Consider the following 27227-nt stretch of genomic DNA (forward strand, 5'->3'; position numbering starts at 1 on the left):
AGAGACGTGACACGGTCGTTTGCAATAATAAAATCCAACTAAGAGTAGGGGTAGAATTCACATAGAGCTAAGATGTGAGCTAGGAGTATATATTAGGAATGAGCAAGTGACGTGTCTAAATTGCACTTCCATAATAGGGTTTTTGTTTTTATATCTAGTGTTAATCTAAGGAATGCAAATTAAGATATAAGACAAAGATAATTGTTTTGAGGGTTTTCCAAATATGTAAAAGGCCTAGGGCTGTGATCATGGCCTATGTGTTTGCCTACTGGAATAAATACTTTTATGCTCGTTTTGTTGATTGGGATGTATGACTCACAACTCTACGTTACTCACTCAATACCTCTCAGTTTGAGAGTGATTTTGCCCAATTTAGCTTTCTCAAGACCAAATAGGTATCAACCAAAATAGTTGATAAGAGCTCAAGTCGGGTTGTTACTATCTCTAGGTTGAACCCTATAATTGGGTTAATCAATCTCTCAATTGACCCAATTTCTTGTTAGCTAAGTTAGCATAGACTAGGTCCCTCTTTCTCAACTAGAGACTAAGTCAAATAGGTATGAATCAATGTTTGCAACTAGTAATTCTACAAATGAAGTTTGAACTAAGCTAAATGATAAACACACCTAATCATAAATAAACATAAAATTAATCACCCATAAGATTTACACGTTAGGGTTGGATCACAACCCTAGTAAAAATCTAGATACTCATAGTAGGTGTAGAAGAAAACAAAGAAGAAAAGCTATTAAAACTCATATTGAAAGATTAAAATAAAGAAATCTAATGTTAAAACACCAAAATAAGCTAAAGTTTCCTAAAACAGCAAAGAAAAACGGCTACAATGCTTCAGATATTCAAAAACTTGGCCTAATTTCGTGAAGCTCTTCTATTTATACAAGGCTGAAAATCTCGGACAAAAATACCCCTCGGGAGGTTCTGCGGCCGCACAATTCCATGTGCGGTCCGCAAATTTCTTCATCTGTCAGGGACTGGAGGTCTGCAAGCCATACATTTTTGAACTACGGCCGTGAGGCAACTCTTCTGCGGTCTGCAGAATTGGGACTGCGACACAAGGCATTCTTCTGCGGCCGCACAGCTATTGGGCATTCCGCAAGTCACAGAGGCTCTGGACTTGTTCTTTTTCACACTATCTGATCTTCAACTTCTAGCTCAGCTTTGCGGCCGCATAATTCATGTGCGGTCCGCAATTTATGCAAATCTATGCTAAAATTTTCTTCTTTATTTGCGTCCGCAGGTGGAATTCTACGATCTTTTGCGGACCGCATATTGTGTGCTTCTATGCTTTTTATTGCCTTGTGCTTGGACTACTCCTCTTTGAATCGGATTTCATCTCGAAAGCCCAATTTCTAGCATTCCTGTAATTTTGCATAATTTTATTAGTTTCGGGAACACAATTCAATGTTTTTTGGGCTATAACAAAAGCTGAAAGGAGTTAACAAGCAGTAAAAATCCCCACTTATCAGTCATTCGTGGTGACAATCAACAAGAGAGGGTAGATTTCACTGAAACTATCTCACCAGTAGTCAATCTTCCACAATTAGGTGCTTACTTTCTATTGCCATTAAAAGAAATTGGGTTGTATTTCAGTTGGATGTTATTAATGTGTTCCTACATAGGGACTTGGATGAGAAAGCGTATATGAAGCTTCCTCCTAGTCTCTCTGTTGCTTCTGACTCTTATAGTTCTACGCCTCCTCTTGCTTGTAAACTTAAAAAGTCTCTTTATGATCTTCGACAAGCTTTTAGACAATGGTATGCTAAACTTTCTTCTACTCTACAATCTGAAGGTTTTCAGCCTAGTTTAAATGATTATTCTTTATTTAGAAACTTGGATGGGAATAGTTTAAATATGGTGGTTGTATGTGTGGATGAAATTCTTATGGCTGGGAATGATGTCTCTGAAATCAATGCACTAAAGCAGTTTCTAGATGACCAGTTCAAGATTAAATATCTAGGGAAAATTCACTATTTTCTTAGACTTGAGGTGGTCAGACACTCTTGACGGATTCTTGGTCAGTCAGCACATATTTGTTTTGGATCTCTTGTCTGAGTTCAAGTGTTTAGATGTGAGCTTTGGGGTATCTCTACTTGATATGCATGTTAATCTTTCTACTAGGGTTGGTGATTTACTTACTGATCCTTCATTATATAGACGGCTGGTAAGTAAGTTGAATTTCTTACAACATACCCAGCCTGATATTTCTTTCACGGTTCAGCACTTGAGCCAATTTATGTCTGATCCCAGATTGCCACATTTGGAAGCAACCTATCATGTTCTTAGGTACTTATCTGGTACTTCTTCTTTGGGCTTGTTCTTGTCTAACTATTCCGGTTTTACTCTCAAGGGGTACTGTGATTCTAACTGGGTAAGTTGTGCCGACTCTAGTGTCATGCTCCAACCTCGGGGAGCGTGACTGGCGCTCAATCGAGTGGATCCGGTCGAGCGAGCCTGATAGACACTTTCTATCCAAACTCGTTTATGATCAAAAGAAGGCGCGTTTCATTAGTTAAACAGTAGAAAGACTATATATTTACAACATTACTAATTCATTTTATTTTACTACATCATTGTTAAGTTCCAAAATACATACACTTTACAATCTAGTGGAACAAGAGTCCCAAAACACACCATAATCCACCTGACCTTTCTAGTACCCATACACAACCCATATAAATGTCTACAGAGCCTCTAAAGATATAAAAGACAGTTATGATAATGCCAGAATCAAGGCTCCAGCTATACCTCAAAACGTGGTAAACATATAAACAAAATATGTACTACATGACCCCGGGAAGAAATGGGGTTCACCAAGTCTGTTGGTAAGATGATGATGATGCACCACTAGCTACAATCAACAATGTCTGCTATAGAACCACCTATATCCATTTAAAGATGTCGCGCCCCAGGCAAAAAGGACGTTAGTACTGTCAAATAGTACTAGTATGTAAAGCTAAAACACTATCTTAATAGAATGAACAATAAAACAAAAGGGGAAAACAATCATGATGTATAATAAGAGCTTCAAACAATATTAAAATATCAAGTAAGGATTACATAAATTCTCAAGTCAATTTCCATAGGTTGGTAATCTTTAGAGCTATGTGCCACCATCCACAATACCATCGTATTCTTACATGGAGTCCGATCTCGACCCGATCGGATAGGCCATCTCATTGAGACATCAACCATATCCACAATTTCAATCATCATTTCCAGCACAATTACCACCATGTATGCGGCATGGCGTCCGATCACGGTCCGATCGGCTAGGCCCTCTCGCTTGAGACATCATCCTTTCAATCAATCATCTCACTTCACATTTCTTTCCCATCTTCCAATGTATTGCCACAACTGGCCTATTTATTAAGTCGTTCTTGGCACTTGGCCGTATTTTACAATTCAAGTTTCCTTTTTTTACACGTTCAATAACATAATCATCAACATCAATAAGGCCTATCATGTAAGGCATTTGCACACACAAGGAAAAAGACTTGTAAAATCCTAAGCACACCGAGGCTTTTCATACAAATTGACATAACAACCTTTATTCGATTCTTGACATGAATTTTTAACCTTTCTCAACCACATTCCACATTTTTAAACACATCCTCAAGTGGCATGATGACATGAATAACATTTAGAGCAATTATTGAACATGAATCTTTCAACACAACATATTAGGGCAGTCAATTCTAGTATGATCAATTTTGGGACTTACACGAATTGCACGAATATCAGGGGTTCGATTCTAAGAAGAAGGGGTTTAGCCATACATACCTCAATTGAGCCTCTTAAAACTTTAAGATGATCCGAAAATTAGCAACTTCAATCTATTTTAATAATATAGCAAAATTGAACCCAAAATTAGGAGAATAATCATTATTCTAGCTCACTAGAGCATTCTGTCAAACACTATGTGTGCATTACTGTTTTTAAGGCCTTTTATGAAAGTTTCTACCATTCCTCCACCCATTCTTAGTTCACAACCTCCTCACATACTTTAGGAATAAATGCATGCAAGATATCAACCCCCACACCTAATAATTGTCTTACTAATTATCCCCTTTTTACCAAATTTTCGAAATAAAAAGTTAGGGTATATATTCTTACCTTTAATAAGAGAACCTTCTTGATAATCTTCAAGGATTTAGCAAGAATTGATGGATATTAGTGTGAAGGTTGGTTTCTCTCTCTAAGAACTCTCTCCCTCACTCTAGAAATATCAGAAAATAGCTCAAAATAATGTACGATATGTGTTTTTAACGGAATAAGATTGGGTTTAAAGATTAGAAAATAGGAGCCTCGACACAGATCTGCGGTCGCATATGCGACTACATAATTGTTATGCGGTCCGCGTAATGACCGCAAGCGGCCCTGGAAACTGGGCTGGTCTGCCTCACTCTGCGGCCATTATGCGGCCCGCAGACCTATTTTGCGGTCGCATAATGCGCCGTAGAATCTCCCTCCGCAAAAGTCCAAGGACGATTATGCGACTAAAGTACGACCCATGAAATGGATATGCGGTCACATAATTGGCCGCGAAACTGACCTCAATATTCGCCAAAAAGACTGCCTCACTCTGCTACCATTCTACGGCCCGCAAAGTGATTATGCGGCCGCATAATGGGCCACAGAAATGCATACTTCTGCAAAATATTTTCCTTTAACTCTGTAGCGCACTGTTCAATCCAAAAGGTCTGAATCGCGGTGAGATTTAACAATCTCTAACACATAATCCTAACTTGGCACCACGAAATTTCAGTTTTTAGGAAATTTTTTACGGGGCCTTACATCTAGAAAGTCTGTTAGTGGCTTTGTCATATTTCTTGGTGGCTGACCTGTGTCCTGGAAGTCTAAAAAGCAGTCGACTATTTCTCTTTCCTCTGCTAAAGCCGAATACTGGGCACTCCGATTGCTCGTCGCAGAGGTGGTTTGGATTCTTAGGCCTATTTCTGATCTTGGTGTCACTAACTTGATGCATGCTTATGTTTTTGTGACAAACAATTAGCTATACATATAGCCAAGAATCCGATGTTTTATAAACGGACTAAACATATTGAAGTTGATTGTTACTTTGAAGTGTGGTGTTATCAATTTTCTCTCCATCTCTACCTCTTCTCAGCTTGCTGATATTTTCACTAAACCTCTTTTGGGTGTTCTTTATGAGGCTTTTATTTCCAAGATTGGAATAGCCTCCCCTTCCAGCTTGGGGGAGGGGGGAGGGGGGTGTTGGATCACAAGTTTGTGCAGCAGCCCAGTCCACTATCAAGGAAGCGCACTAGAGTTGAACTGGCCCAACTAAAGCCTACCTGACACACATTAATATTGGACTATTGTAACTAAGACTCGGTTCAATATTGTAATTAGAGTATCTGATTCAGTTTAAACAGGAGAGTTGACTGTCGAATAAGAAGAGAAAAATTATTTTCCTTTTGTTCTCTCTCACACATTGAAAACAAGGGTTTACCATTTACATTTTCCTTTAAATCTGCTTCGATCCTTCGTGTTTTCAATTCGAACTAAATTCTCCAGGAAAGTGAAATAATTTAAAATTATTTTAACTTGTAAAATGAGTACATTGATCGAAGCAAATTATTGCCAATTGCATCTAAAAATTCATCAGGTAGAGAAAGACATGGGATTGGATCGCTACAATTATTGGTTGCATTATTGCTGACTTTACTTCATCATCTTTTACAGTAAATGCTTCCTATCTAGTGTTGGACCCAAATATATAAAATCGAAAAAAACAATAGCTACTAACAATATTGTATTATAAATAACTATAATTCATCAATGATACAACAAAGTCATCTGAAAGGTCTAGGTGGTTTTTCTAGCACCGCAGAAAAGAACACTTCACGATCATCTTTATCCAGTTTAGGAACAACAAGCCACTTTTGTTGCTTATACTTCAGAATCTTGAATGCTTCTAAATAATCATTCAACTCTTCCTTCAAACAGAAAAAACTATCGATCCATAAAAGTCCACCAGGCCTCAAAACTCGATCAAAATCATATAACACAAAATCCAGCAACACAAAATCAATCCAGCCATCAAGAAACCTCGTCGTATGAATCAAATCTAATGTGTTATCGAAAAATGGTAGCCTCTGATTTATAGTTAAGTAAAGAGGAATTAGCCCTCGAAGAGCAATCATCTCGTTAAATGGTGCACCGAGATTTATTGTTGCAGAAACTATAGTGACATTATGTTCCCTCATTCTAGCAGCAAATGTGCCTGTGCCAACACTGAAATCCAGCCCAATTCTGATCTCTCCTGGCTTCATATTAAGTACTTCTGTTATCAATATATCAGCTGTCATTTTCGAGTTCGAGTCTTGGTACGAAGGAACAATCCATCTTGGAGATTCATGATGTGTAAGATTGAAGCAATCTATACATTTGAAGAAACCTTTGGACGTTGAATTTCTAGCCAAACAAGTGAAGTTTCTGCATTTATACTGACTCCATCTAACATTTTTGTCATCTGGTAATTTCCAAAGGGATTCATTTATAGGGTATGGTTTATTGTACAATTGAGGAGCTCTAGCAAAACACCTTCTTCTTGGTAATGGATCACAACCATGAACCATAAGCTTTTGTGCTAATCTCCAATCATCGTTGCACATTTCGCCGATATCATAATTCATGTACTCTTCTAGCTCTGTCTTCATTGAAAAACAAGCATGACCAATGCTAGTGAATGTACCATTAGCACCCATAAAATTCTGTTTTTTCAGCCTGTTTGGTTTAATTCTCACATATTTTCTGATTTCTTCTGTCAAGAAATATTCAGCAGGTCCATTGGACTGTTCTGATTGTTTTGACAAGGAATGTAACACTGCTCCAGATTCACTATTTTGTAGTAGTGATGTCTGGACTGACTCAACTAGATTTAAAATATCTGCAAGAAAAACAGCTTGTTTTCCAGAAAATGATGTTTCATGATTTGGCAGCTGGCGCAATATGTCGATTTCATGTTGGATTTTCTGGATTACAGTATCTAGAGTTAAATCGACGTGATGATCGATTATACAAGAGTTTATGCGATTGTTACAGTTGCAGAAGGAATTTGTTGCTAGAAATGACCTGAGAGAATAAATTTTGGAAAAACTAGCCATACATATAAGAAGAGCAAGAATAGAGAATATGAAGATTAACCTGTGTGTCCCTCTCCATGTTCCCAACTTCTTTATGATATTTGATTTAGGCATCTGTTTCAGTATGAGAGCGATAAATTCCTCTGTTGAAGACTTGGAATATCTTGAAGAAATTATGGTCGAGAGACAAATGATTGGAGCAATTTCAAGAAACACTTGTATGACTAGTTTCATGATTTAAGTTGGATATTATGAAGATTGATGATCTTGAGATCAGAGTCCACATGTTGCATTAACTTGTGATGTACTTTTCAGGTTTTTGGGAAGAGTAGTTTTTCCTTATCAGTCCCGTATTCTCAGCAAAAACTTTAAAATTCTCAAGCTACATTATAAAAATGCCTAAGCTCATAGTCATGAGTATGAACTCTTGTGCGCGCGTGTATGCACGGGTGGTACATATATATTTTCAAAAGAATTCCTACTCTATGTATATTTCAAGTCAAAGGTCACACCTGCAGCTTAAAGGCTACATTTGCTACTGCTCATGCTAATGTTTGTTTTAATGTCATGTTAGTGAAAGTGGCACTTTTCTTCAACAACAGCACAACACCAATTAAGTAGAGAGTAGAAATGAAGTTTGTAACAAATATAAGGGCAGAGAATGTCATCTTAGCTAGCGTTAGGGACATAAATTTGGTGGAAACTTAGAAAAAAATAAGTTTTTAAAGATGAGATGAAAAATAATTTTTGAAAGTCGACATTGTATTTGGACATGCATTTTACTTTAAAAGAATTTGAAGTTTTGTGAGTAGAAAACTTCAAAAACTACTCTAGAGCTAGAGCTAGAGCTGTTTTTGGGATTTGAATTTTTTTTCCTCAAAATTTACGAAAAAAATGATTTAAATCCATAAACAAACAGCTATTTGAAAAAAAAAAAATCCGAAATTTTATGGCATAAATTTCTTAAACTAGCATGAACAAGACAAGCAAATAGTGAAAAGTGTTAAAGTGAAGGGAGCTGGAAGCATCTCAATGTGATGGATTATAGTACTACAAATAAGTAGACAAAATGAAGTATGAAAGTCAAGAAAGCCATCTTTATGTATTGGAAAATAGAAGAGGGACTTCGAAATAAATAAAAGGTACAAGACAAAATGACACCAATCCCAAAAGTAAATCTAGAAAGTCTTTAAAGAAATGAGAGGAGGAGAAGAAGAAGAAGAAGCAGGAGGTTTTCTTTCTTTCTTTCTTTTAGTAGCTCTAGAGGTATTGGAAAAATAAAAGGCAGAGCGTATCTTCATATCGTTCTATGTGCATGAAAAATATGCCTTCACAAAATTAAAAAAAGGAAGCACCAAAAGTTCACTTAAAGCCCATTTCAAAGTCCCACCTCCTAGCATCTTAGACTGGAATACACCTTTATCTTTATTAATAATTGTACTTTTTTCACTTAACACTATTGCTGAAAAAATGAAGGGCTGATTTATTTTCAGGTAATGTTAGGATTTAAAAAATACTTGGCTTTGGTTTTCTTCTTCGAAAAACCAAAAGAGCTAGCTTACCAAACCAACTTATTCTTGAAGTAGATTGAAATGAGGATTTGAGCAAAATATTTAAGTCCCGTTCGGCCATAGATTTTGTCAATCTTTTTCTAAATTTTGTTTTGGTAAAACATGTTTGTTTATATATTTTATTTATGTTTTGGCAGATTTTGAAAACAAAATTTCTAGATCCCAAAACTAAGTCTAAACCTGTTTATTGTTGAATTTTTTAATAATTTTAAAAATTAACCCAAACTTTTGTATTTTATAAAAAGTTCACCATCTATTATGACCCAACTAATCTATCAGTTAATTGCTACCATTTTCTTTGGACCGATGGATCTTCTAATATTATTGCAATTTGACGAATTATTGTGGCTAGTAATTGTGTTATTAAGAATTGATATTAAAATATCAAGTTATGATTTTAGGATAGTGCATTATGTAGTTTATTATAAAAATGATAGTTTTGTGCCAATATTATCTATGTTTAGGACTATGATTTGTGATAATGAATGGCATATATAGGACTAGCAAGTTTGTTTGTTTGGTATTGTTCAATATTTTTGATAGTTTTTAGAACTTATGGGTATACGTCACATTTCATGTTTATTCAAAAAATAAAATAAAATATGTTTTGAAAAATTATGTCCAAACAGATTTTTATCTTCAAACCAAACTTCACCCAAATTAGGGTTATAAAAATAAATTTGGAAATTTATGGCCAAACGCCCGCTTAGAACTAGATAGAACTCAATTTTCCCACTTATGAGATTAAACTGAGTTTGTTGTTTTTGTCGTAGGTAGAGCTCAATTTCACCTCTTCCCACATAAAATTGAGGTCAAAACTGCGACACTAGAATTTGAATGTGTCAACATTTCTTCCACAGAGATTTCAGGTTAATAACTTGAGAGTGAAATAAGTAACTAGGAGAAGACGCTTGATACTCAATCGTCCATTCTGTGTAATCAAGAAAAAATCATCATAAAAAACACAAACACAAACTCAAAGTGATTCAACCCTAATATTAAAAGGGCAAAAAATGAAACTTTTAATTCCAACAAAACTTTTTACATTTCCAAATTATCAAAAGTCCACATTATATATTATACTCTTCTTCGGCCATCGGAATACTGAGAAAGTGGGACCACCTCCGACAACGGCGTAGATAACGGCGTCGGCAACGGCGAGTTCCGACAAACTGGACATGAAGCATTCAATTTCAGCCACGCGTCGATACACATCACGTGAAAATAATGCTTACAGTCCGGCATCATCCTAAGCATTTCTCCATCCTTATACTCACACAAGCATATCGGACAATCATTTCCGTTACCGTTACCGTTTCTTTTGGAGTAAACCAACTTAGGGTACGAGTTGATTACGACTTGATCAAGACCCAACGTTGCGTTCTGTGATGAAACCTCGTCGTTTTCCTCATCATCTTCCGCTACGAATATGATACGAGGTAGGTAAATTCCATTTTCACTATTATTGAGGTTTTGAGAATTGTGTTGGGCTTGACGGCGGCGGCGACGGGCGGCGGCGGAACGGCAGCAGATGTAAGAAGCAAGGAGGACAGTGGAGAGGAGAACGAGGAACCCAAGAGCTATGGCAATTGCATAACCGAGGCCGATGGTGCTGAGGTTCTGAGAGAGGGAGTTGGAGTTGGTGGTGGGTGGGGGTGTGATGGTTAGAGGTGGTGGTTGGCGGCGGAAGACGGAGGAGGACATTGGGAAGGGAGAAAAATGGGGTTGAGAAGGTCCATGAGAAAGGGAAGGGGGGGTTTAGGGGGAGAGAGGGTGGGTGGGTAGATTAACTGCTGGTGCAGCTACGGGCATTTAATAGTGTAGTTTGGAAAACAGAGAAGGTCATTTAATGGACAACATGGGGGTTGATGATGACTTTCGCCTTTGCTTTCTTGCTTACTTGGTTTAGTCTTTGGCTTGACTATGGGTGGGTTGGAAGTCTAATTTATTCTTGGCCATGTATGCATGTTGATTCTACTATAATTGTTTGGTATTTAAAATGTATTATCTCGATCATAATTCAAATTTATATTCGGTGGACTTGCTAAAGTGTTAAAGTAAATCGGAAAAAAAATCAGAAATAACCATATTTACAACTGGTAATTAAAAAATAGTTACGGTTTTAAAAGTAATTAAAATTTAGTTATTTTTCATGTAAAGATAAAATCTAAACAAACATAGTCCCGCATATTATGCTAGAACTTTGTTACATAATCCAATATATTATGTTGGAATTTTCCCTATTTCAATAAAACAATAGCTATTTTTCAATGATTTTGCAAGTACTGACTATTTTTTAATTATCAGTCCGAAAACTAGTTAGTTTGTACTATTTTTACAAGTAGATCGTATCAACTTTCGTTTTCAATTCTCGAAATTGAAAAATGTAGCAAGTAAGAGCGAAGAAATTTTAATTATTCCACCACGCCACCGAGAATAATAAACTATTGATTCAATGGTGAGAGTGTCAAACATATATTATAATCTTGGCTCTATGTGTTCATTGCGATTTGATTAGATACGAGATATTTATTGTACAATTAGATCGGATCTAATAAATTATCTACCTTCCTTCTCAAATTTGATTTAATGAGTTGTAGCGAAAGAATTTACTTTCATACCATCAACGGCATCCAAAATTTATCAAAAGAGTTATCTATGGTAGCCTTTTTGGTAAAGTGACGTGTAGTACAGTCATATCTCTCTGTAATAATATTGTTTGTTTTTATATTTTTTTTATTTTTATAGTAAATGATTGTTATATACCTATAATAACATTTGACGTTTAAATATATTTTGACTGTTATAGACAAAAATTATCCAAAAAATAATTTTTTTTATTTTTTAATATTACATATTAAAAGAATTTTAAAATTAAAATCTCAAAAGGTATGAATATTTCATGAATTAAATGCTAAAGAAATCTAATACATTAAAAATTCACAACTAAATGTACAAAACCTCTGAGGCACACAATTAAATATTTCAACGTTGATGAAAGAACTCCATAATTGTACCTTGTTTCATAAATTTCAATCTCTTGCTAACTGTATAACGCTTGAATCGACAAAGATTTGCGTCCAAACTTTCAGCAAAATAACTTCAAATGAAAAGAATGATGTGCATATCTTCAAAAAGTATAAATAGATCTATTAAATATCTTTTGGCATTTTTTCTAATGCAAAATATATCATTCTTCAGAATAAAAAATATTTGATGTGCATATATTCATGGAATGTACTGCCATCCTTAAGATTATGTATTTTTATTATAGGTTGTATATTAAAGTTATAAATATATTTAGAATTATTATTAGTAATAATCTTAGAAAATCTTTATGGTTGTTATGGAGAATAATTTTATAAAAAGCGCACTATCATAAAGAGGACTATTGCTGTTATAGGTAGAAAGCTATTATAGAAAGATAAAATATAAATAAAAAATCAGTTCTGAGAAAAACTAGGCTTCTATAGTGAATGACTGTTATATAAAAATATTGTTATAGAGAGGTCTGATTGTATATAAATATAGTAAAATTTTCTAACTTGCCAATTCATATTTAATGTACAGACTTACTTGAGTTTGCTTTTAAGTAGCTTGATTAAGTGTATAGGAATTTCTTACAATGTCAATAAAAATTAAAACTCAAAAGAAATGAATTGTTAAGAAGTTTCTCAAAAGGGAATCACAAAGTAAAAAGAAGAATTAACCCAAATAGTCGAGCATCCGATCACTTAAACTAAAAATAATCGGTAAAGATATAATATATACATAAATAATGTATTATATGTATATAATTATGTATATAAAATCTATATAGATGACTAGAAAAAGTAAAAAATAAATATGCCTGACTATTTATGTAAAGATCCCTATTGAATCACAGCTTGTTTCTTAGTTTGAAAATTACCAATTTCTAGTCATATAACTTCTTCTTTTTCAACAAGTGATAGGAGGGGAGGGAATAGTGGCAAGGTGACGGAATCATGTAAATGTTATAACATTTTTAAAGAAGAAAATTTCATAAATTCCAATACAATATCAAGAAGTCTGCCCTGCTGGCCGTTACCATCTTTATTCTCAGTTTCGAATCATTGATTCTGCTCATATACTAACATATAGCAGTAGTAGCAGCACTTTATTTACGGGCAATAGTTAGAACTTTGTAATGAGAGCCTTACCCTCATGATTAAATACTAATATTCGAGTAATATGAGTCATTTTGCTCGAATGTCATAGAAACTGACCCATCATGTAAAAATTAGTGCGCTGTTCAAATAAGTGCTTTACATAAAGTTAATTTAATCTCAAGTCTTTTTGAATGATTGTTCCCGTTGAATCTCAATTTATATTCGGCATTCTCTAAATAGAACTTTTTTTTCAGCATTCCTAATGAAAAAGAAAGAATATAAATAAAGTACATATTATTACAATGATCCTTTCCTATTTATATTGTTACTAGTTGGAGGTAGTCCGGGGTGTGCCACTACTAGAAATCCGGTAAAAAGCGACCACAAAAAACGACCAAAGTTGATCGCTTATAGGCTTAAAAGCGATCAAAAAGCGACCAAACATGCCTCGTCGCAATATTGCTGGTCCCTTTATTTTAGGGGCTAAATATTCCGGGTAAAAACTATAGCGACCAACTTTGGTCGCTTTATTATTTTAATAATATAATTTTGGCGACCAAAGTTGGTCTCTAAATGTAAAATACGTTATTTATTTATTTATTATTAATCATAAAAAAACGACCAACTTTGGTCTCTAATCCAAATATTATATTTTAAAATCTGAAAAATAGAGACCAAGATTGGTCGCTTTTTTTTTTATTTTTTTAAAAAATAAGCGAGCATAGTTGGTCGCTAACTTCAAGAAATAATTTTTTTTAATTATAAGCGACCAACTTTGGTCGCTATATTTCCAGAAATTATTATTTTTTAAATAGAATAGCGACCAAAGTTGGTCGCTTTTGAAAAATCTGGGTTAAATAGCGACCAAGGTTGGTCGCTATTGCCCAGAAAATTGTTTATCTTTTAAGGGAAAAGCGACCAATTAGCGACCAATTAGCGACCAAAGTTGGTCACTTTTTTTGGTATATTTTTGCCCGAAAATGTCTGTTTTGGCAGCTACACCACATGTCAGCTTACCAAAAATCCTAAACATGCATTTTATGCCAACAACAACAACAACAATAAACAACAACAACAACAATAACAACAATAAAAAACAACAAAGTATAAAGTTCAATAGAACTAACACATTAAGCTAACAAAACTAAGTTAACGCTTATTACAAACCCATTCGAAAACTGGTTCTATTGTCTAGTTCAAAGTATATAAAGTACTCAAGGAGTGTTCTTTCAGCATCCTCATCCGAAAGTTGGATTGCCTCGCCCGACTCATTAGGTGGCTGACTGCGTATGAATTCCCCCACATCAGCTGTGAAGCGAACCTATAAGAAAAATTATATTGAATTAGTATTTCAAAATTTATATAAAAGTAAATCAAAATACTTAATGAAAAGTAAAAAACTTACATGTATAGTCGAGGCTCGACCCTCGACCCACCTTTCTAGATCAGTCTCTTTCTTCTTCTTTACAATACGAGTCTCATTGAATAACTCATCTTACTTCATTGGCATCATAAAGTTGTCTGGTGGCTTTGGTGATTATCCTCGTGGTACTATTACTCGGGATGAACTTAGATACAGAGAGTAACTTGGATACAGTACCCGACAGGGTGTGTCTTTGATCAATTGTTGTTCTCATTAGCGACAATGATGATGAGAAGGCAATGGCATGTGTTTCAAACAGTGATGGTGTAGGTAAGAATTTAACATTTCCTAAGCAGATAAAAGAAGAGGTTATAGAGGAATTCTCTACTTCCTCTTGGAAAATGAAGTAGAGAATTCCTCTATAACCTTTTCTTTTATCAATTTAGGAAATGTTAAACTCCTACCTACACCATCACTGTTTGAAACACATGCCATTGCCTTCTCATCATCATTGTCGCTAATGAGAACAACAATTAAAGGCACACTATGTCAGGTACTGTGTCTAAGTTATTCTTGGTAGAAGTTGCATTGTATGTCTAATAAAGTCATCAACCCCTTCTACAAAATCCTCCCGCAATCCTAAATTTCAATTCATATCCACAAAAGTTCAATTCATATCCACAAAAGTTCAATTCATATCCTAAAGGCTCAATTCATATCCTAAAAATTCAATTCATACACAAAAATTTCAATTCATATCCTAAAAGTTCAATTCATACACAAAAATTTCAATTCATATCCTAAAGGTTCAACTCATATCCACAAAAGTTCAAGTCATATCCTAAAATTTCAATTTATAAACTAAAATTCCAATACATAAACTAATATCCTAAAGGTTCAATTCATATCCTAAAGGTTCAACTCATATCCACAAAAGTTCAAGTCATATCCTAAAATTTTAATTTATAAACTAAAATTCCAATATATAAACTAAAAGTCCAATTCATATCCTAAAGGTTCAATTCATATCCTAAAGGTTCAACTCATATCCATAAAAGTTCAAGTCATATCCTAAAATTTCAATTTATAAACTAAAATTCCAATACATAAACTAAAAGTCCAATTCATATCCTAAATGTTCAATTCATATTCTAAAGGTTCAACTCATATCCACAAAAGTTCAAGTCATATCCTAAAATTTTAATTTATAAACTAAAATTCTAATACATAAACTAATATCCTAAAGGTTCAATTCATATCCTAAAGGTTCAACTCATATCCACAAAAGTTCAAGTCATATCCTAAAATTTTAATTTATAAACTAAAATTCCAATATATAAACTAAAAGTCCAATTCATATCCTAAAGGTTCAATTCATATCCTAAAGGTTCAACTCATATCCACAAAAGTTCAAGTCATATCCTAAAATTTCAATTTATAAACTAAAATTCCAATACATAAACTAAAAGTCCAATTCATATCCTAAATGTTCAATTCATATCCTAAAGGTTCAACTCATATCCACAAAGTTCAAGTCATATCCTAAAATTTCAATTTATAAACTAAAATTTCAATACATCAACTAAAAGTCCAACTCATATCCTAAAGGTTCAATTCATATCCTAAAGGTTCAACTCATATCCACAAAAGTTCAATTCATATCCTAAAATTTTAATTTATAAACTAAACTTCCAATACATAAACCAAAAATTTCAATTCATATCTTAAAGGTTCAATTCATATCCTAAAGGTTCAACTCATATCCACAAAAGTTCAAGTCATATCCTAAAATTTTAATTTATAAACTAAAATCCAATACATAATCCTAAAGGTGCAACTCTTAGGGTTTCTTCTCTTCAAACAATTTCTTCCCCAAATTAATAGGTAAAACTAAATATTTTGGACTAAATGTATTAATAAGAACCCTAAAAAATGCAAATAATATATAACTTTGAACTCTAATATGGTTGAGCTAACTTTGAACTGCGGCCCGCACAAAACCACCGCGGCCGCACTTTATTTTATGCGGTCTGCACAACACATACCGCGGCCGCACTTCTTTTTGTGCGGTCCGCGCGGGTGGGTTCCAAGGCCTGCAACCCTTCTGGACCTGCTACAGTTATGATTTTGGCCTAAAACATCCCGGAACCTACCCGAAACTCCTGAAATTCCAAATCAATTGCACCAACACATCTCATGATATCGTTCAAACTTGTTCAAAACCACGGGACGCTCACAACAACATCAAATCACTAATTTAACAGGGGATTCAAGCCTAAGAACTCTAAGGACTCTTAAATTATGCTTTCGATCAAAAAGTATATCAAATCTCGTCCGAATGACCTAAAATTTTGCACACACATCCCAAATGACACAATGAAGCTACTGTCACTCTCGGAATTCCATTCCGACCCCTATATCAAAATCTCGCCTATCAACCGGAACCGCCAAAATATTAACTTCGCCAATTTAAGCCTAAATCTTCTCTACAATTCCAAAACCCATTCCGATCGCGCTCCTAAGTCACAAATCACCTCCCGAAGCTAACCGAACCATTGGAACTCACTTCCGAACCTTCTAACATATAAGTCAACATCGGGTTGATTTTTCCAACTTAAGCCTTCTTAAAAGAGACTAAGTGTCTCATTTCTTACCAAATCCTCTCCGAACTCGAACTAATCAACCCAATCATATAAAACACGGATAACGTAGCGTAAAGAAGCTAAAATAGGGGAAAACAGAGCAGTAACTCATGAGACGACTGGCCGGGTCATCACATAATGAGAGAAAATTCATTGTATAGCACATCACCAAATAAAAGACTGGTAAAACACAAATTTATCTGTAAATTAGAGATCCAAAGCATACATTATAGCATGAACCAAGCTGTTATAATTTCTTTGTTTTCCTTTCATGCTTTTTTCAATTATATTATCTGATGATGGTTATATGGTCTAAAGCAAGACCTTGTTATTAAAATCATTTGTCCAAGGGAATAACAGAGAAACATTCCTCGTGTAGGCAACTAATGAAGAAATTATATCAAAAGCTAGAAAGCATGAGTATATAATTCAACTTCTAACAGGGGAACTCACCTTCATGTTTGTCTTGCTGAATTGATAGATATCTTGACTCTAAATGATGAAGCATTACAAAATTGAATAGGCGAGGATGGCATTTCTAGGTACTGAAAGGAGGGGTAAAACATAGAAAAAATGAACAGTGGTGCGGATGGCACTGGAGCAATACATTAGAAGAAACATAAATAAGAAAATCCCGCTACAAGTAATAAGAGTAGTAAAGCAGATAATAGCAGGGCAATGCTAAATGGTAACTCTAGATATTAGAGAAAATATTATTCATTTTTTTCACAAACTTTCTTATTTCACCAAAATCAAGTTAAAACTTATATTTTTTTACTGACAAAGAATCAAACCTTTAATTTCCTTAAAAGAACCAAGTAGTTCTCTACAGAGAATATCAAGGAAATGACCAAAATTATTACTCTTCCAGCTGTTGCCCCTTAGAATTTTTACTTGAGTATTTTTGCTATAAATATCACATGTTTTCCATCAAATAATACACCTAAACCGTCAACAGTAACAATTATTAAAATAGAAAGTGCCAAATAGGTACAAATGACTTTAGAATTTAACAGAGTTGTATAGAGTGAATATCACAATAATTTTTGCGGCATGTGAAGCATAAAAATTATTACTTGGCATCAGTTAATTGAACGCTTTTTGAATAACTTCATCATAAACTATGTTATACATTGAGTGATCATCCTTGGTGTCTGATGTCTGCGGTCGAATTAATAGTTTCACACCTTCTGAACTTTTAGCTCTTGATAAAACAACATAAAGTTGACCATGGGAAAAAACTGGTTCACGTAAATAAATTCCAACAAAATCTAAAGTTTGACTTTGAGCATTATTTATAGTCATAACAAAGCACAATCGTACTGGAAATTGTGTTCTTTTAAAAGCAATTGGAATTTTTTCATCTTGTGATGCTAATAGTGGTATTCTTGGAATAAAAATATGTCTATTTTGAAAATCACCATTAGCAATTTTGGCACTTATAACATGTGTTTTAAAACTACAATATATTAACCGTGTGTCGTTACATAAACCTTCACATGGACTTAAATTTCGTAGTAACATTACTGGACAATTTTCTTTTAAAGTCAATCTGTAAGGAGGCAAACCAGCATGATTTAAAGTATGCAGATAATCTTCGAATTGACTTTGGTTATTCGGTTCAACAGTTTCATCAATTGCAGCATATGTTCTAGCATCTTTTGGGAATGTAGATATGAGCATATCATTTATTTCATGAACAAAATCATTTTTTGTTGTCAAGATCACACGAGAAGCTATGGATGAAGAATCGTCAAATAAGGAATCTTTATTGGGATATGTTACCTTAAATAACTTATTCAAGGATTCTTCTTGAGTTGTAAAATGAATGATCAAAGAGTTAGGAATTTGAACTTTTTGTTGGGCGTCAAGTCTTTCTTTTCCATTTCCAATTCTCATCAAGTATTCACAAAAGCTGTGATCTGTTCTTGCACGCATATTCTCTGACAGTTGTAGTTTTTCTAGTTGATTCCAAATTTCAGAGTATAGTAAACTTTCAAAAATAAAGTCTTCTTTTTTTTCCATTTCGAACAACTAGAAGAGTTTGTCTAAAATCACCTCCAAAAATAACTACTTTTCCACCAAAGAGCATCTTAGTATCCATTAGATCCTTCAGAAGTAAATCAAAAGCTTCAATCGTTTTCCCTTCAGCCATTGATGCCTCATCCCATATAATTAATTTTGCGTCCCGAATTAAACATGCAAGTGAACTTTGCTTACTGTTATTGCAATCAATATTTTCATCAATATCAATAGGGATCTTAAAGCACGAATGAGCTGTTCGTCCTCCAGGAAGAATAAAAGCTGCAACACCAGAAGTTGAAGTTGCTAGTGCTACAAATCCCTTAGATCTTATCGTAACCAACAAACTTCGATATAAGAAAGTTTTACCAGTTCCTCCTGGCCCGTCAATAAAAAAAGCTCCCGATTTGTTGGAAAATATTCTATCAACAATCATATTGTATGCTCTTCGTTGATCTGTATTTAGTTTTTTTTTTCTAATAACAAATCTTCTTCGAAAACTCTTAGGTTTCTCTCAAAATGAACTTCTTTTGCCTCTTTTGCAACTGCAGAAGCTCTAATGTTTTCTGCAACAAGCTTGTACTCGTTAATGTCGTGTACCATCGAATGTAATTTGTCATTGATCTGGTTCAGGACTCTATGATGAATATCTTTATATCCATTATTTGGCAAGCATTTGAAGTCTTCGGACATTGAGTCTTCAAATTGTTCGCACAACTCTTTTGGATTAGTAGGAGTACAATACACCAATAGCGTAGCAAATAATCGTCTTAAACTATATGGCAATTGATGGCTTGCAGCTTCAATCATACAGTCAACTAAACTGTTGTCAGAATGTAATAATCCTCTTTTTTTCAGCAGCCTCTCTAAATGTAATATAACTTCTTCCATTTACAATACGAAGATCTTCATATGATGTTGGTCCTCTCACATTCAGTAATAATAGTCTGAGATAATATCTCTCACCTTCTGTTGGATGACATGTCACAATGCATCCAATAACGGTACGTTGTTTTCGACATGTCCACGTCTTGTCTGTAACTGACCATACAACGTATTTTGGAAACTCTTTATGTAGTAGCTTAAGTTCTCTAGCATAATCATCTGTTTGGTTCATGACAAAAAATCTGTCAACATTGTTTTTCTAATCATAAGATTTTTTAAAATTGCATTTATACTCTCAGTGCTTTTAAAAGAAACATATTGTTGTCTTTCAAGGTGTAATTGAAGATGATAAACACTTGATGTTATCTCACTAATAGAAAAACCAAATAAACTCCATGTAGCTTCGGGTAGAGATACCCATCCAGCAGACTAATATTCTTTTATTTCATCAATCTCTTTGTCTTTATCATTGTCATGTACAGAAAAAGAAATTTTGTCGTGCCCTTTACATATGTACTCGTAAAGATACTTGACAACTTTAATATCTGAGCATATCTCGATATTCATATGACAGTTAAACTTGCCAAGTAAAAAAGGATTATATGGTACCACCCATAAATTATCGAGGAATTGTTCTCTAATTTTTATTGCTTCACCTGTATATCGTCTTTTGTAAATTGGATAAGAGTTTTTTCCTTTTGATGTTCGATCAGCAAAATCTTTAGGGTAATTGAATTTACAATATCCATTTTTCATGCATGAATTTGCAGGATTCAAATGACCACAAGGACAGTCCAAAATATGATGTACAACAAGTGAGTATAAGTAAGGCTCTTTATCAAGATCAGGTAATTCAGCACAAACGACTCTGTCGTAAGATTCAGGTGTCAACAATTTGTATTCATTAGCAAGAATAATAAGAAAATGTACATGTGGAAGACCACGTTTCTGGAATTCTACAGTGTACATAAAAGCAACAACCTTTTCAAATATATTTCTTTTTAATATATCATTTTTTAGCTCTTCCAGTTTTGCTCTAAATACGCGACTAATTAAGTTAGGTTTATTTTGTGCCTCATCAGTAGATAACAAATGTTCTTTTATTTCTGGCCATAATGGGTTGCATGTCATCGTTAGAAACAAGTCAAGTGTTCCAAAATGTTGTACCAAAGCAATAGCATCCATATATCGCCGGCGCATATCTCTTGGTCCCCCTGTAAATGTAACAGGAAGGAAAGTTTGTTTTCCGATTCTAGAAGCATCTCTTTCACCTTGTTTTAAGATATCAAGAATACCCTGCAAAACTTCAATTCTAAACAAGTCTGGATTGAAAGAGAAGAAGCCTAGTCGTTGTGTTTCAAGTTTTATGAATACATCTATGACATATTGTTGGAATATCCTTCCAATATGTAAGATTTCATCAGTCTCATCATCTCTTATTTGAATTTTATAACAATAATATTCACGAGAAGAGGCAATATTTCTTTTTTCCCTTTGTTGTTCTAGTACCTGAGCTTCCATATCAAGAAAATTTTCAATTGAATACATGTTTGCAACACTTGGTAAATTTTCCTGTTCATAGTAGACACAACATCTTAGTAGTATTCTTTGGTTGTACTATTTTTTTTATACCACAGTGCCACCCATCTTGACCATATGAAAATAGTAGTGGGTATTTACAAGGGATCATAACATCCATAGTAATAGTTCACTAATTGGCTTTTATTGGTGTGAGTATAAATTCGAATGTGATGTGTGAAAATATGAACGCCTTCTTCCACCATTATTGCTGCAACTTCAGATGCAATAGGTAAGTTATATACTCGTTGATCTAAACCTGAGTCACATTTGAGCGCAATATAAAAGTTCGATAATTCCAGAACATTTGCCAAAGATTTCAAGAAAACACTATACAGATTATTTTGTATTATATTCATCAATTTTCTGATCATTGACTCATGTACTCTAGTTGAACAAGCAATTCTATTTGCTATCTCATTTTCATTGTCATAGAAGTATAACTGTAAATTTATTCCTTTCTCGTTCGCAGGATATAAATCATCTATAAAGTGATACATTTTTCCTTAAACTCTAAATGTATAGATACCATGATTTCTCTTAGCTAAGTCTTTATCATATTTTACCCCGAGCGAAGTAAATGCAAACATGTTATTGTATGTACTAATATATGTTCGTAAATGGTCAGACTCTTCAGTAGTACCCAAAAATAATTCTCGTAGCTCTATAGGCATTTCATGTGAAGTAAGCTTGATTGAACCTTTATTGCAACAGAATCTAGGGGGTTCATATTGAAATCTTTTTGCAGCACAAAATTTACAGTTTGAGACAAATTTGAGAGCAACATATTCGGTTTGTGAACCAATAACGTGCAGAGGGGCTCTTCTACATAGTCTAACTCTTGAATATTACAGAAATAATTAGGAGTAAATTTTCACTCCAAAGGAAGATAGCGAATACTATTCTAACTTGAGAGTGATACAAACCTCTATTTGCTACATTCTCTGAACCAACACTACATCGATCATTAGATGTACCTGATGTGGATCCTAATATAGACGCAATTCTGAATTACATAAGTAAATGGTTTACGACAATAGAAATTTTATTAAAATAATATGCTTCATATACTTGCCTATTTCGAAGATGGAAAAACGACCAACTAAACTTTTTCATTTTGCAGAAGCAGCAGGTAAAGTACTAAATTCACATTTAGCAGCTAATAAAGACGCGTGAAACATATTTAGTTTAAACTGACTGCATTTAAATAGAAAGAGCGAAAGTTTAATTTGCTAACGTTGATTTGAAGTAAGAGAAATCTCTTATTATGAGAGCACTCTCCCTTTGAAGCGTTGAATTACTTAGAGATGTTGATTTGACTGAGTTATTCAGAGTACGACTTTCTAGAAGACTTTTTCTTGAATCGAGTTCTTTCGTACGTCGGTTTAACAATAATTCTTCCTTTCTATCCGCTGATATTTTCTTATATTTTTTACGGCGATTGAATTTCATTTCAGCACTTCTATCTGCCAAGCATGGACATTTGTTCTTTTGTCCTGAACATGATATAGGCACATCTTTTTTATCCCCCGACATCTATACTCATCCAATATAAGCAGTATTAAAAAATAAACTACACCCTTTCTCCAAAAAGATATCAAGTGAAAGGCAAAATTGAATAATTTGGTGGGGAACTGATGCTTTCTATTAGCTTACCTCGCAAAGCCGGAGTAGTTAGACATAGTAATCAGACGTTAATTCCAGAAACCTGCAAACAGTGTGCATCAGTCATTAAAGCAAAATAGGCAAATCACATTTTTCGCTAAAAATTCATTGTCCGAATATTCATAAAAGCCATCAAGTTAATGTCACTCCGCTCAGAGCTAAAATCCAATGATCATGTGAACTATAAAAATTACTCATTTCAATAATTTAAAATGAGTTTGGTAAAAATCACCATGTAAAAGAATTTCTCCAATATAAAGTAGTTAAAAAGGTTTCAACAGGTATTTAGGGCTAAACTTTTGCTCCGCTTTCCTATATTATATACTTCTAAATTATCACCAACTATAATATCATGTCTTCTGAAATTCCTTTCTTTAAATTTCTTTCAGGAACAACTTAAAGAAAAAGTAAATAAATTCAAGAGAGGACAAAACTTCGGATGATTTAAGGTAAGTGAGACTTGCCAAGGATTTGTACCAACTAAACTTGTGGGCAAACTTGAAGAAGCAAAACAAATTACAGAGAGATGGAACAACAACAACAACAACAACAACCCAGTATAATCCCACAAGTGGGGTCTGGGGAGGGTAATATATTCGCAGACCTTACCCCTACCCCGAAGGGTAGAGAGGCTGTTTCCAGGAGACCCTCGGCTCAAAAGCAACAGAAGCCGATATATTAGTACCATAAAAATGCATAATAAAAATGCATAATAAAATAACAACAATACAATAGATATGAAATACAGAATTAGAAATACGAAAAAGATGGTTGGTATAGTAAAACTAAGCAGGTAAAGCCCTGCATCAATAGACGACCAATGACATTCTTAGTCCAACTCCTAACTGGCTAGTCTCACTCTATTGTGCTGTAGAAATATTCACAACTCTCCCCTAACCTACAACCTTAATACTCGACCTCCATAATTCCTGTCAAGGGCCATGTCCTCAGTAATCCTAAGTCGCGCCATGTCCTGTCTGATCACCTCTTCCCAATACTTCTTAGGTCGTCCTCTACCTCTCCGCGTGCCCACTACAGCCAGTCGCTCACACCTCCTCACCGGTGCATCAGTGCTCCTCCTCTGAATGTGCCCGAACCATCTGAGTCTTGCTTCCCGCATCTTGTCCTCCATGGGGGCCACGCCCACCTTCTCTCGAATATCTTCATTCCTAATCTTATCCATTCTTGTATGCCCGCACATCCACCTCAACATCCTCATCTCTGCTACTTTCATTTTCTGGATGTGTGAGTTCTTTACCGGCCAACATTCAGTTCCATATAACATGGAAGGCCTAACAGAGAGATGGAAATTGACCAATATAAAGTAGTAAAATTTAAATAATTATGAAAATTTGAAAAGCAAACTCATTTGCTCTACAAGTAAGCTGGAACATCAGTCCAATGTATCACTTAATCAAAGGCTCGTACAAATTATTTTATCATTTTTCTTCTGCAATTTTAGTCTTTCTTCATATTTTTAATCTTTATTTTTTCTCCTCCTAAGATTTTAATTTTTAGTAGTTCAACATAATTTCTTGCTAATTTTTAGTTCAAAAATTTAAAAAATGTGTAAATGCTTCACCTCAAATTTGATCAGTACACCCTGGTACAAAAGAAAAGCCTAATTCGTTGAGTAATTTTCTCAAACACCTACAGGCAGAAGCTAAAATAGAAACAAAGAAGCTACCACGTAGAAAGAGAAGATCACGAAGATAATTGAAATAGTATAGGGTAAATTGATCTCACCTGGAAGTGATCAAAAGAGTAGCAGCAACAAAGCCGAAGAACAAAGCGAAACTAAACAATAAACAGAGTGTAAACTGATTAAAAATTGTAGGGGAAGAAAAGTAATATCTGATATTGCCCACCGTCCACCCAAAAGCAAAAACAGCAGATGGCGTTCTTTCAGGAGTGTGAGTCAGCAGACATAGTAGAAGTAATTTGGGAAACCTGATCTTTAGGAATAAAACGGAATTCCAAAATGCTGCGTACTTGGGAGCTGAATATTTCTGATTTTTTTCGTCATTTGAAATCCACAAGAAAGGCTAGAGATAACTCTCTGTTATAGATTAAGAGAATGTAATGTAAAATGATCAAGATACCCACATAGCACAGGCAGGCATGTTGACGGAGAGGTGCTTAACTCTCTCTTATAGAATAAGAGAATGTAGTAATACGTCTTTTTTAATTTCATCCATATTTTTCTATTTCTGATCACATTAACGAGATAGGTAAAAAGAATTTGATTACTGTCTTTGCCAAATATAATAAGTGAAACAATAGATACAACCATATTGCTTAGTTGTGCGCTCCAATAGGACCTAATTTAAGTTCAAACAATTATGAATAACCTTAATGCACATCACAGCCTTGAGATGCACATGATGGGAATTAAAAATAGCTCCTGCAGTTTTTTCCCCCCTTTGACCATCAATCAATACTAACTGGTTAAACTAGGTAATTTTCCAACCGATCAAGATACTATTGTCCTACTAATACTCCCCACCCTGTGCAACCCCCCCCCCCCCCAATACTATCCTGAGTTCCTCCTCATTAGGCTGCAGAATAGAAGGAGGTGAAGCTTCCAATGGGAACACAAAAAGTTTCAACTTGTCCTATGCTGAAAGGACAGCTTCTTATAATTAGGCAATATAAAGACAAAGTGTGATCAGAAATCACAAATCTCTCTTTGTTTGTATCTTATTTTGTCAAACACAAAGCTCTTTAAAATTGCTCTGTCCTGGATTTTTATCTGTTTGAGCGCTCCACTTTCAAACATTGCCTGTCCAAGCCAAGTGAGAAACAAGGTGGGGACCCCCAATTCCACGCAGAGGAAAAGTGACAGATATTTCAAAGATAATTTTATATTCTAGTAATAAATAATCCTCATTTGTCTGAGGAACACCTTGTGAAATACAGCATGAATATAATACAATATGGGATAGACATATCTACATGATGTACTATAATCAAGTTTTCTTGACTCTAGTTTAGCTACTATTGTATCTAATTTTGTTTATATAGTGAATGAAGATGATAATAATAAATTAATAATTGAAGAAAATTTTAGACATATTAGATTGACTACGTACAAAAGAACAATGAAAGAAAGTCGATCTTTTGATACTAGATTATAGTATATTTTACACTTTCTGATAAGCAATTAAGGGTGTGTTTGGTACGAAGGAAAATATTTTTCATGGAAAATGTTTTTCTAGAAAATATTTTCATGAAAAATGAGTAGTTTTATCACTTAGTTTTCTTTGTTTTGGTTGGTGAGTGGAAAACTTTTTCCAAAAAATATTTTCTAGTATTTGGTTAGAGAGTATAAAATATTTTTTATACTACTCTCCTCATCTCCTTCCCCCAAGTCTCCATGTTTTCTTGCCCCTCCCCCCCACCCCCCTCAAATACCCAACGTTTTCAGGACTCTATTTTTTAAAAAAAAATAGTTATTCTTCTAAAATTTCACACAAACCCAACGAAACTAATGTGTTGCTTTACTTTTTTACGCAAAATAATGTTAAAATTTATGCTCCATAACTATAACGAAAATACTCTTTCTTTGATTGAAAAAAGTACTATTTCTATAAAATAAAAATAAAGTAATCATTTTGTTGAAATGAAAGAAAATACTTTTTCTAAATCATTTGGTTGAAAAGAAAGTACTATTAATAATATTTTTATTTAGGATGAGGGTGGGGGTGGGGTGGGGGTAGGATGGGGTAGGTATGGGTAGGTGGGGTGTGGAAGTGGGTTGGTAGGCATGAGGATCGGAATAGGGTGTGAAAAGTTGAAAAAGAGTTTTTGAAAAATGTTTTCCCTTCTCTTGATAGGGAAAACATTTTCCTCCAATTGGAGGAAAATAATTGGAGGAAAATGAGTTTATGAGGAAAATGTTTTCCAAAACATTTAAGTCAACCAAACATGGGAAAATTGTAAAACATTTTCCAAAAAATATTTTCCTTCATACCAAACACACCCTAAGTATATCAACTTTTCCTGGGTGCATCTAAATCTAATAAGTTAATTAAGAGGGTATTTGGATGGGCTTAAAAGCTAGTTTGGTAAAAAAGTGCATCTAAAACACTTTTTTATTTTATGGAGTGTTTGTAAAAAAAAATGCTTAAAAAAAGGTAAAATGTGCTTAAAAAAGTCAAAAGCAACAAGTTGGCTGACCCCAACTTTTCCGATTTCGGCTTAAAAGCCATTTTGGTTTGACTAATAAAATTACTTTCTTGTCT

At 34.3% G+C, this 27227-nt stretch overlaps 3 protein-coding genes and 1 long non-coding RNA gene across 4 annotated transcripts; all 4 read right to left on the reverse strand.

Moving 5' to 3' along the window:
- Positions 1-5665: 5665 nt before the first annotated feature.
- Positions 5666-10656, reverse strand: LOC107790062 (uncharacterized). Its single transcript, XM_016611960.2, has 2 exons — positions 10035-10656; positions 5666-7290 (listed from the first exon to the last, which is right to left on the reverse strand). The coding sequence occupies exons 1-2, from the start codon at positions 10400-10402 to the stop codon at positions 5835-5837; spliced, it is 1824 nt and encodes a 607-aa protein (XP_016467446.2). The 5' UTR covers positions 10403-10656; the 3' UTR covers positions 5666-5834.
- A 7263-nt stretch (positions 10657-17919) lies between these two features.
- On the reverse strand, positions 17920-19291 carry LOC142162349 (uncharacterized). Its single transcript, XM_075218694.1, has 3 exons — positions 18892-19291; positions 18402-18794; positions 17920-18104 (listed from the first exon to the last, which is right to left on the reverse strand). The coding sequence occupies exons 1-3, from the start codon at positions 19289-19291 to the stop codon at positions 17920-17922; spliced, it is 978 nt and encodes a 325-aa protein (XP_075074795.1).
- Positions 19292-20169: 878 nt separating this feature from the next.
- Positions 20170-21288, reverse strand: LOC142162351 (uncharacterized). Its single transcript, XM_075218695.1, has one exon. It carries the CDS (start codon positions 21286-21288, stop codon positions 20170-20172), a length of 1119 nt encoding a protein of 372 aa, XP_075074796.1.
- A 2388-nt stretch (positions 21289-23676) lies between these two features.
- On the reverse strand, positions 23677-25464 carry LOC142161879 (uncharacterized). Its single transcript, XR_012693589.1, has 2 exons — positions 24730-25464; positions 23677-24275 (listed from the first exon to the last, which is right to left on the reverse strand). It is a non-coding gene; the product is annotated as an uncharacterized LOC142161879 (long non-coding RNA).
- Between the last annotated feature and the right edge of the window lie 1763 nt (positions 25465-27227).

Source organism: Nicotiana tabacum, chromosome 7 (assembly GCF_000715075.1).
Source record: "Nicotiana tabacum cultivar K326 chromosome 7, ASM71507v2, whole genome shotgun sequence".
NCBI classification, from domain to species: domain Eukaryota; kingdom Viridiplantae; phylum Streptophyta; class Magnoliopsida; order Solanales; family Solanaceae; genus Nicotiana; species Nicotiana tabacum.

Coding starts and splice junctions, on each gene's coding strand:
- LOC107790062 (XM_016611960.2), bottom strand. CDS start 10,402: ATGTCCTCCTCCGTCTTCCGCCGCCAACCACCACCTCTAACCATCACA. Junction 7,291..10,034: donor GTAATCAACTCGTACCCTAA/GTTGGTTTACTC, acceptor AATTTCTTCAAG/ATATTCCAAGTCTTCAACAG.
- LOC142162349 (XM_075218694.1), bottom strand. CDS start 19,291: ATGATTGTTGATAGAATATTTTCCAACAAATCGGGAGCTTTTTTTATT. Junction 18,795..18,891: donor AAAAGTAGTTATTTTTGGAG/GTGATTTTAGAC, acceptor GGAATCAACTAG/AAAAACTACAACTGTCAGAG. Junction 18,105..18,401: donor GCATACTTTAAATCATGCTG/GTTTGCCTCCTT, acceptor GTCAAACTTTAG/ATTTTGTTGGAATTTATTTA.
- LOC142162351 (XM_075218695.1), bottom strand. CDS start 21,288: ATGTATTCAATTGAAAATTTTCTTGATATGGAAGCTCAGGTACTAGAA.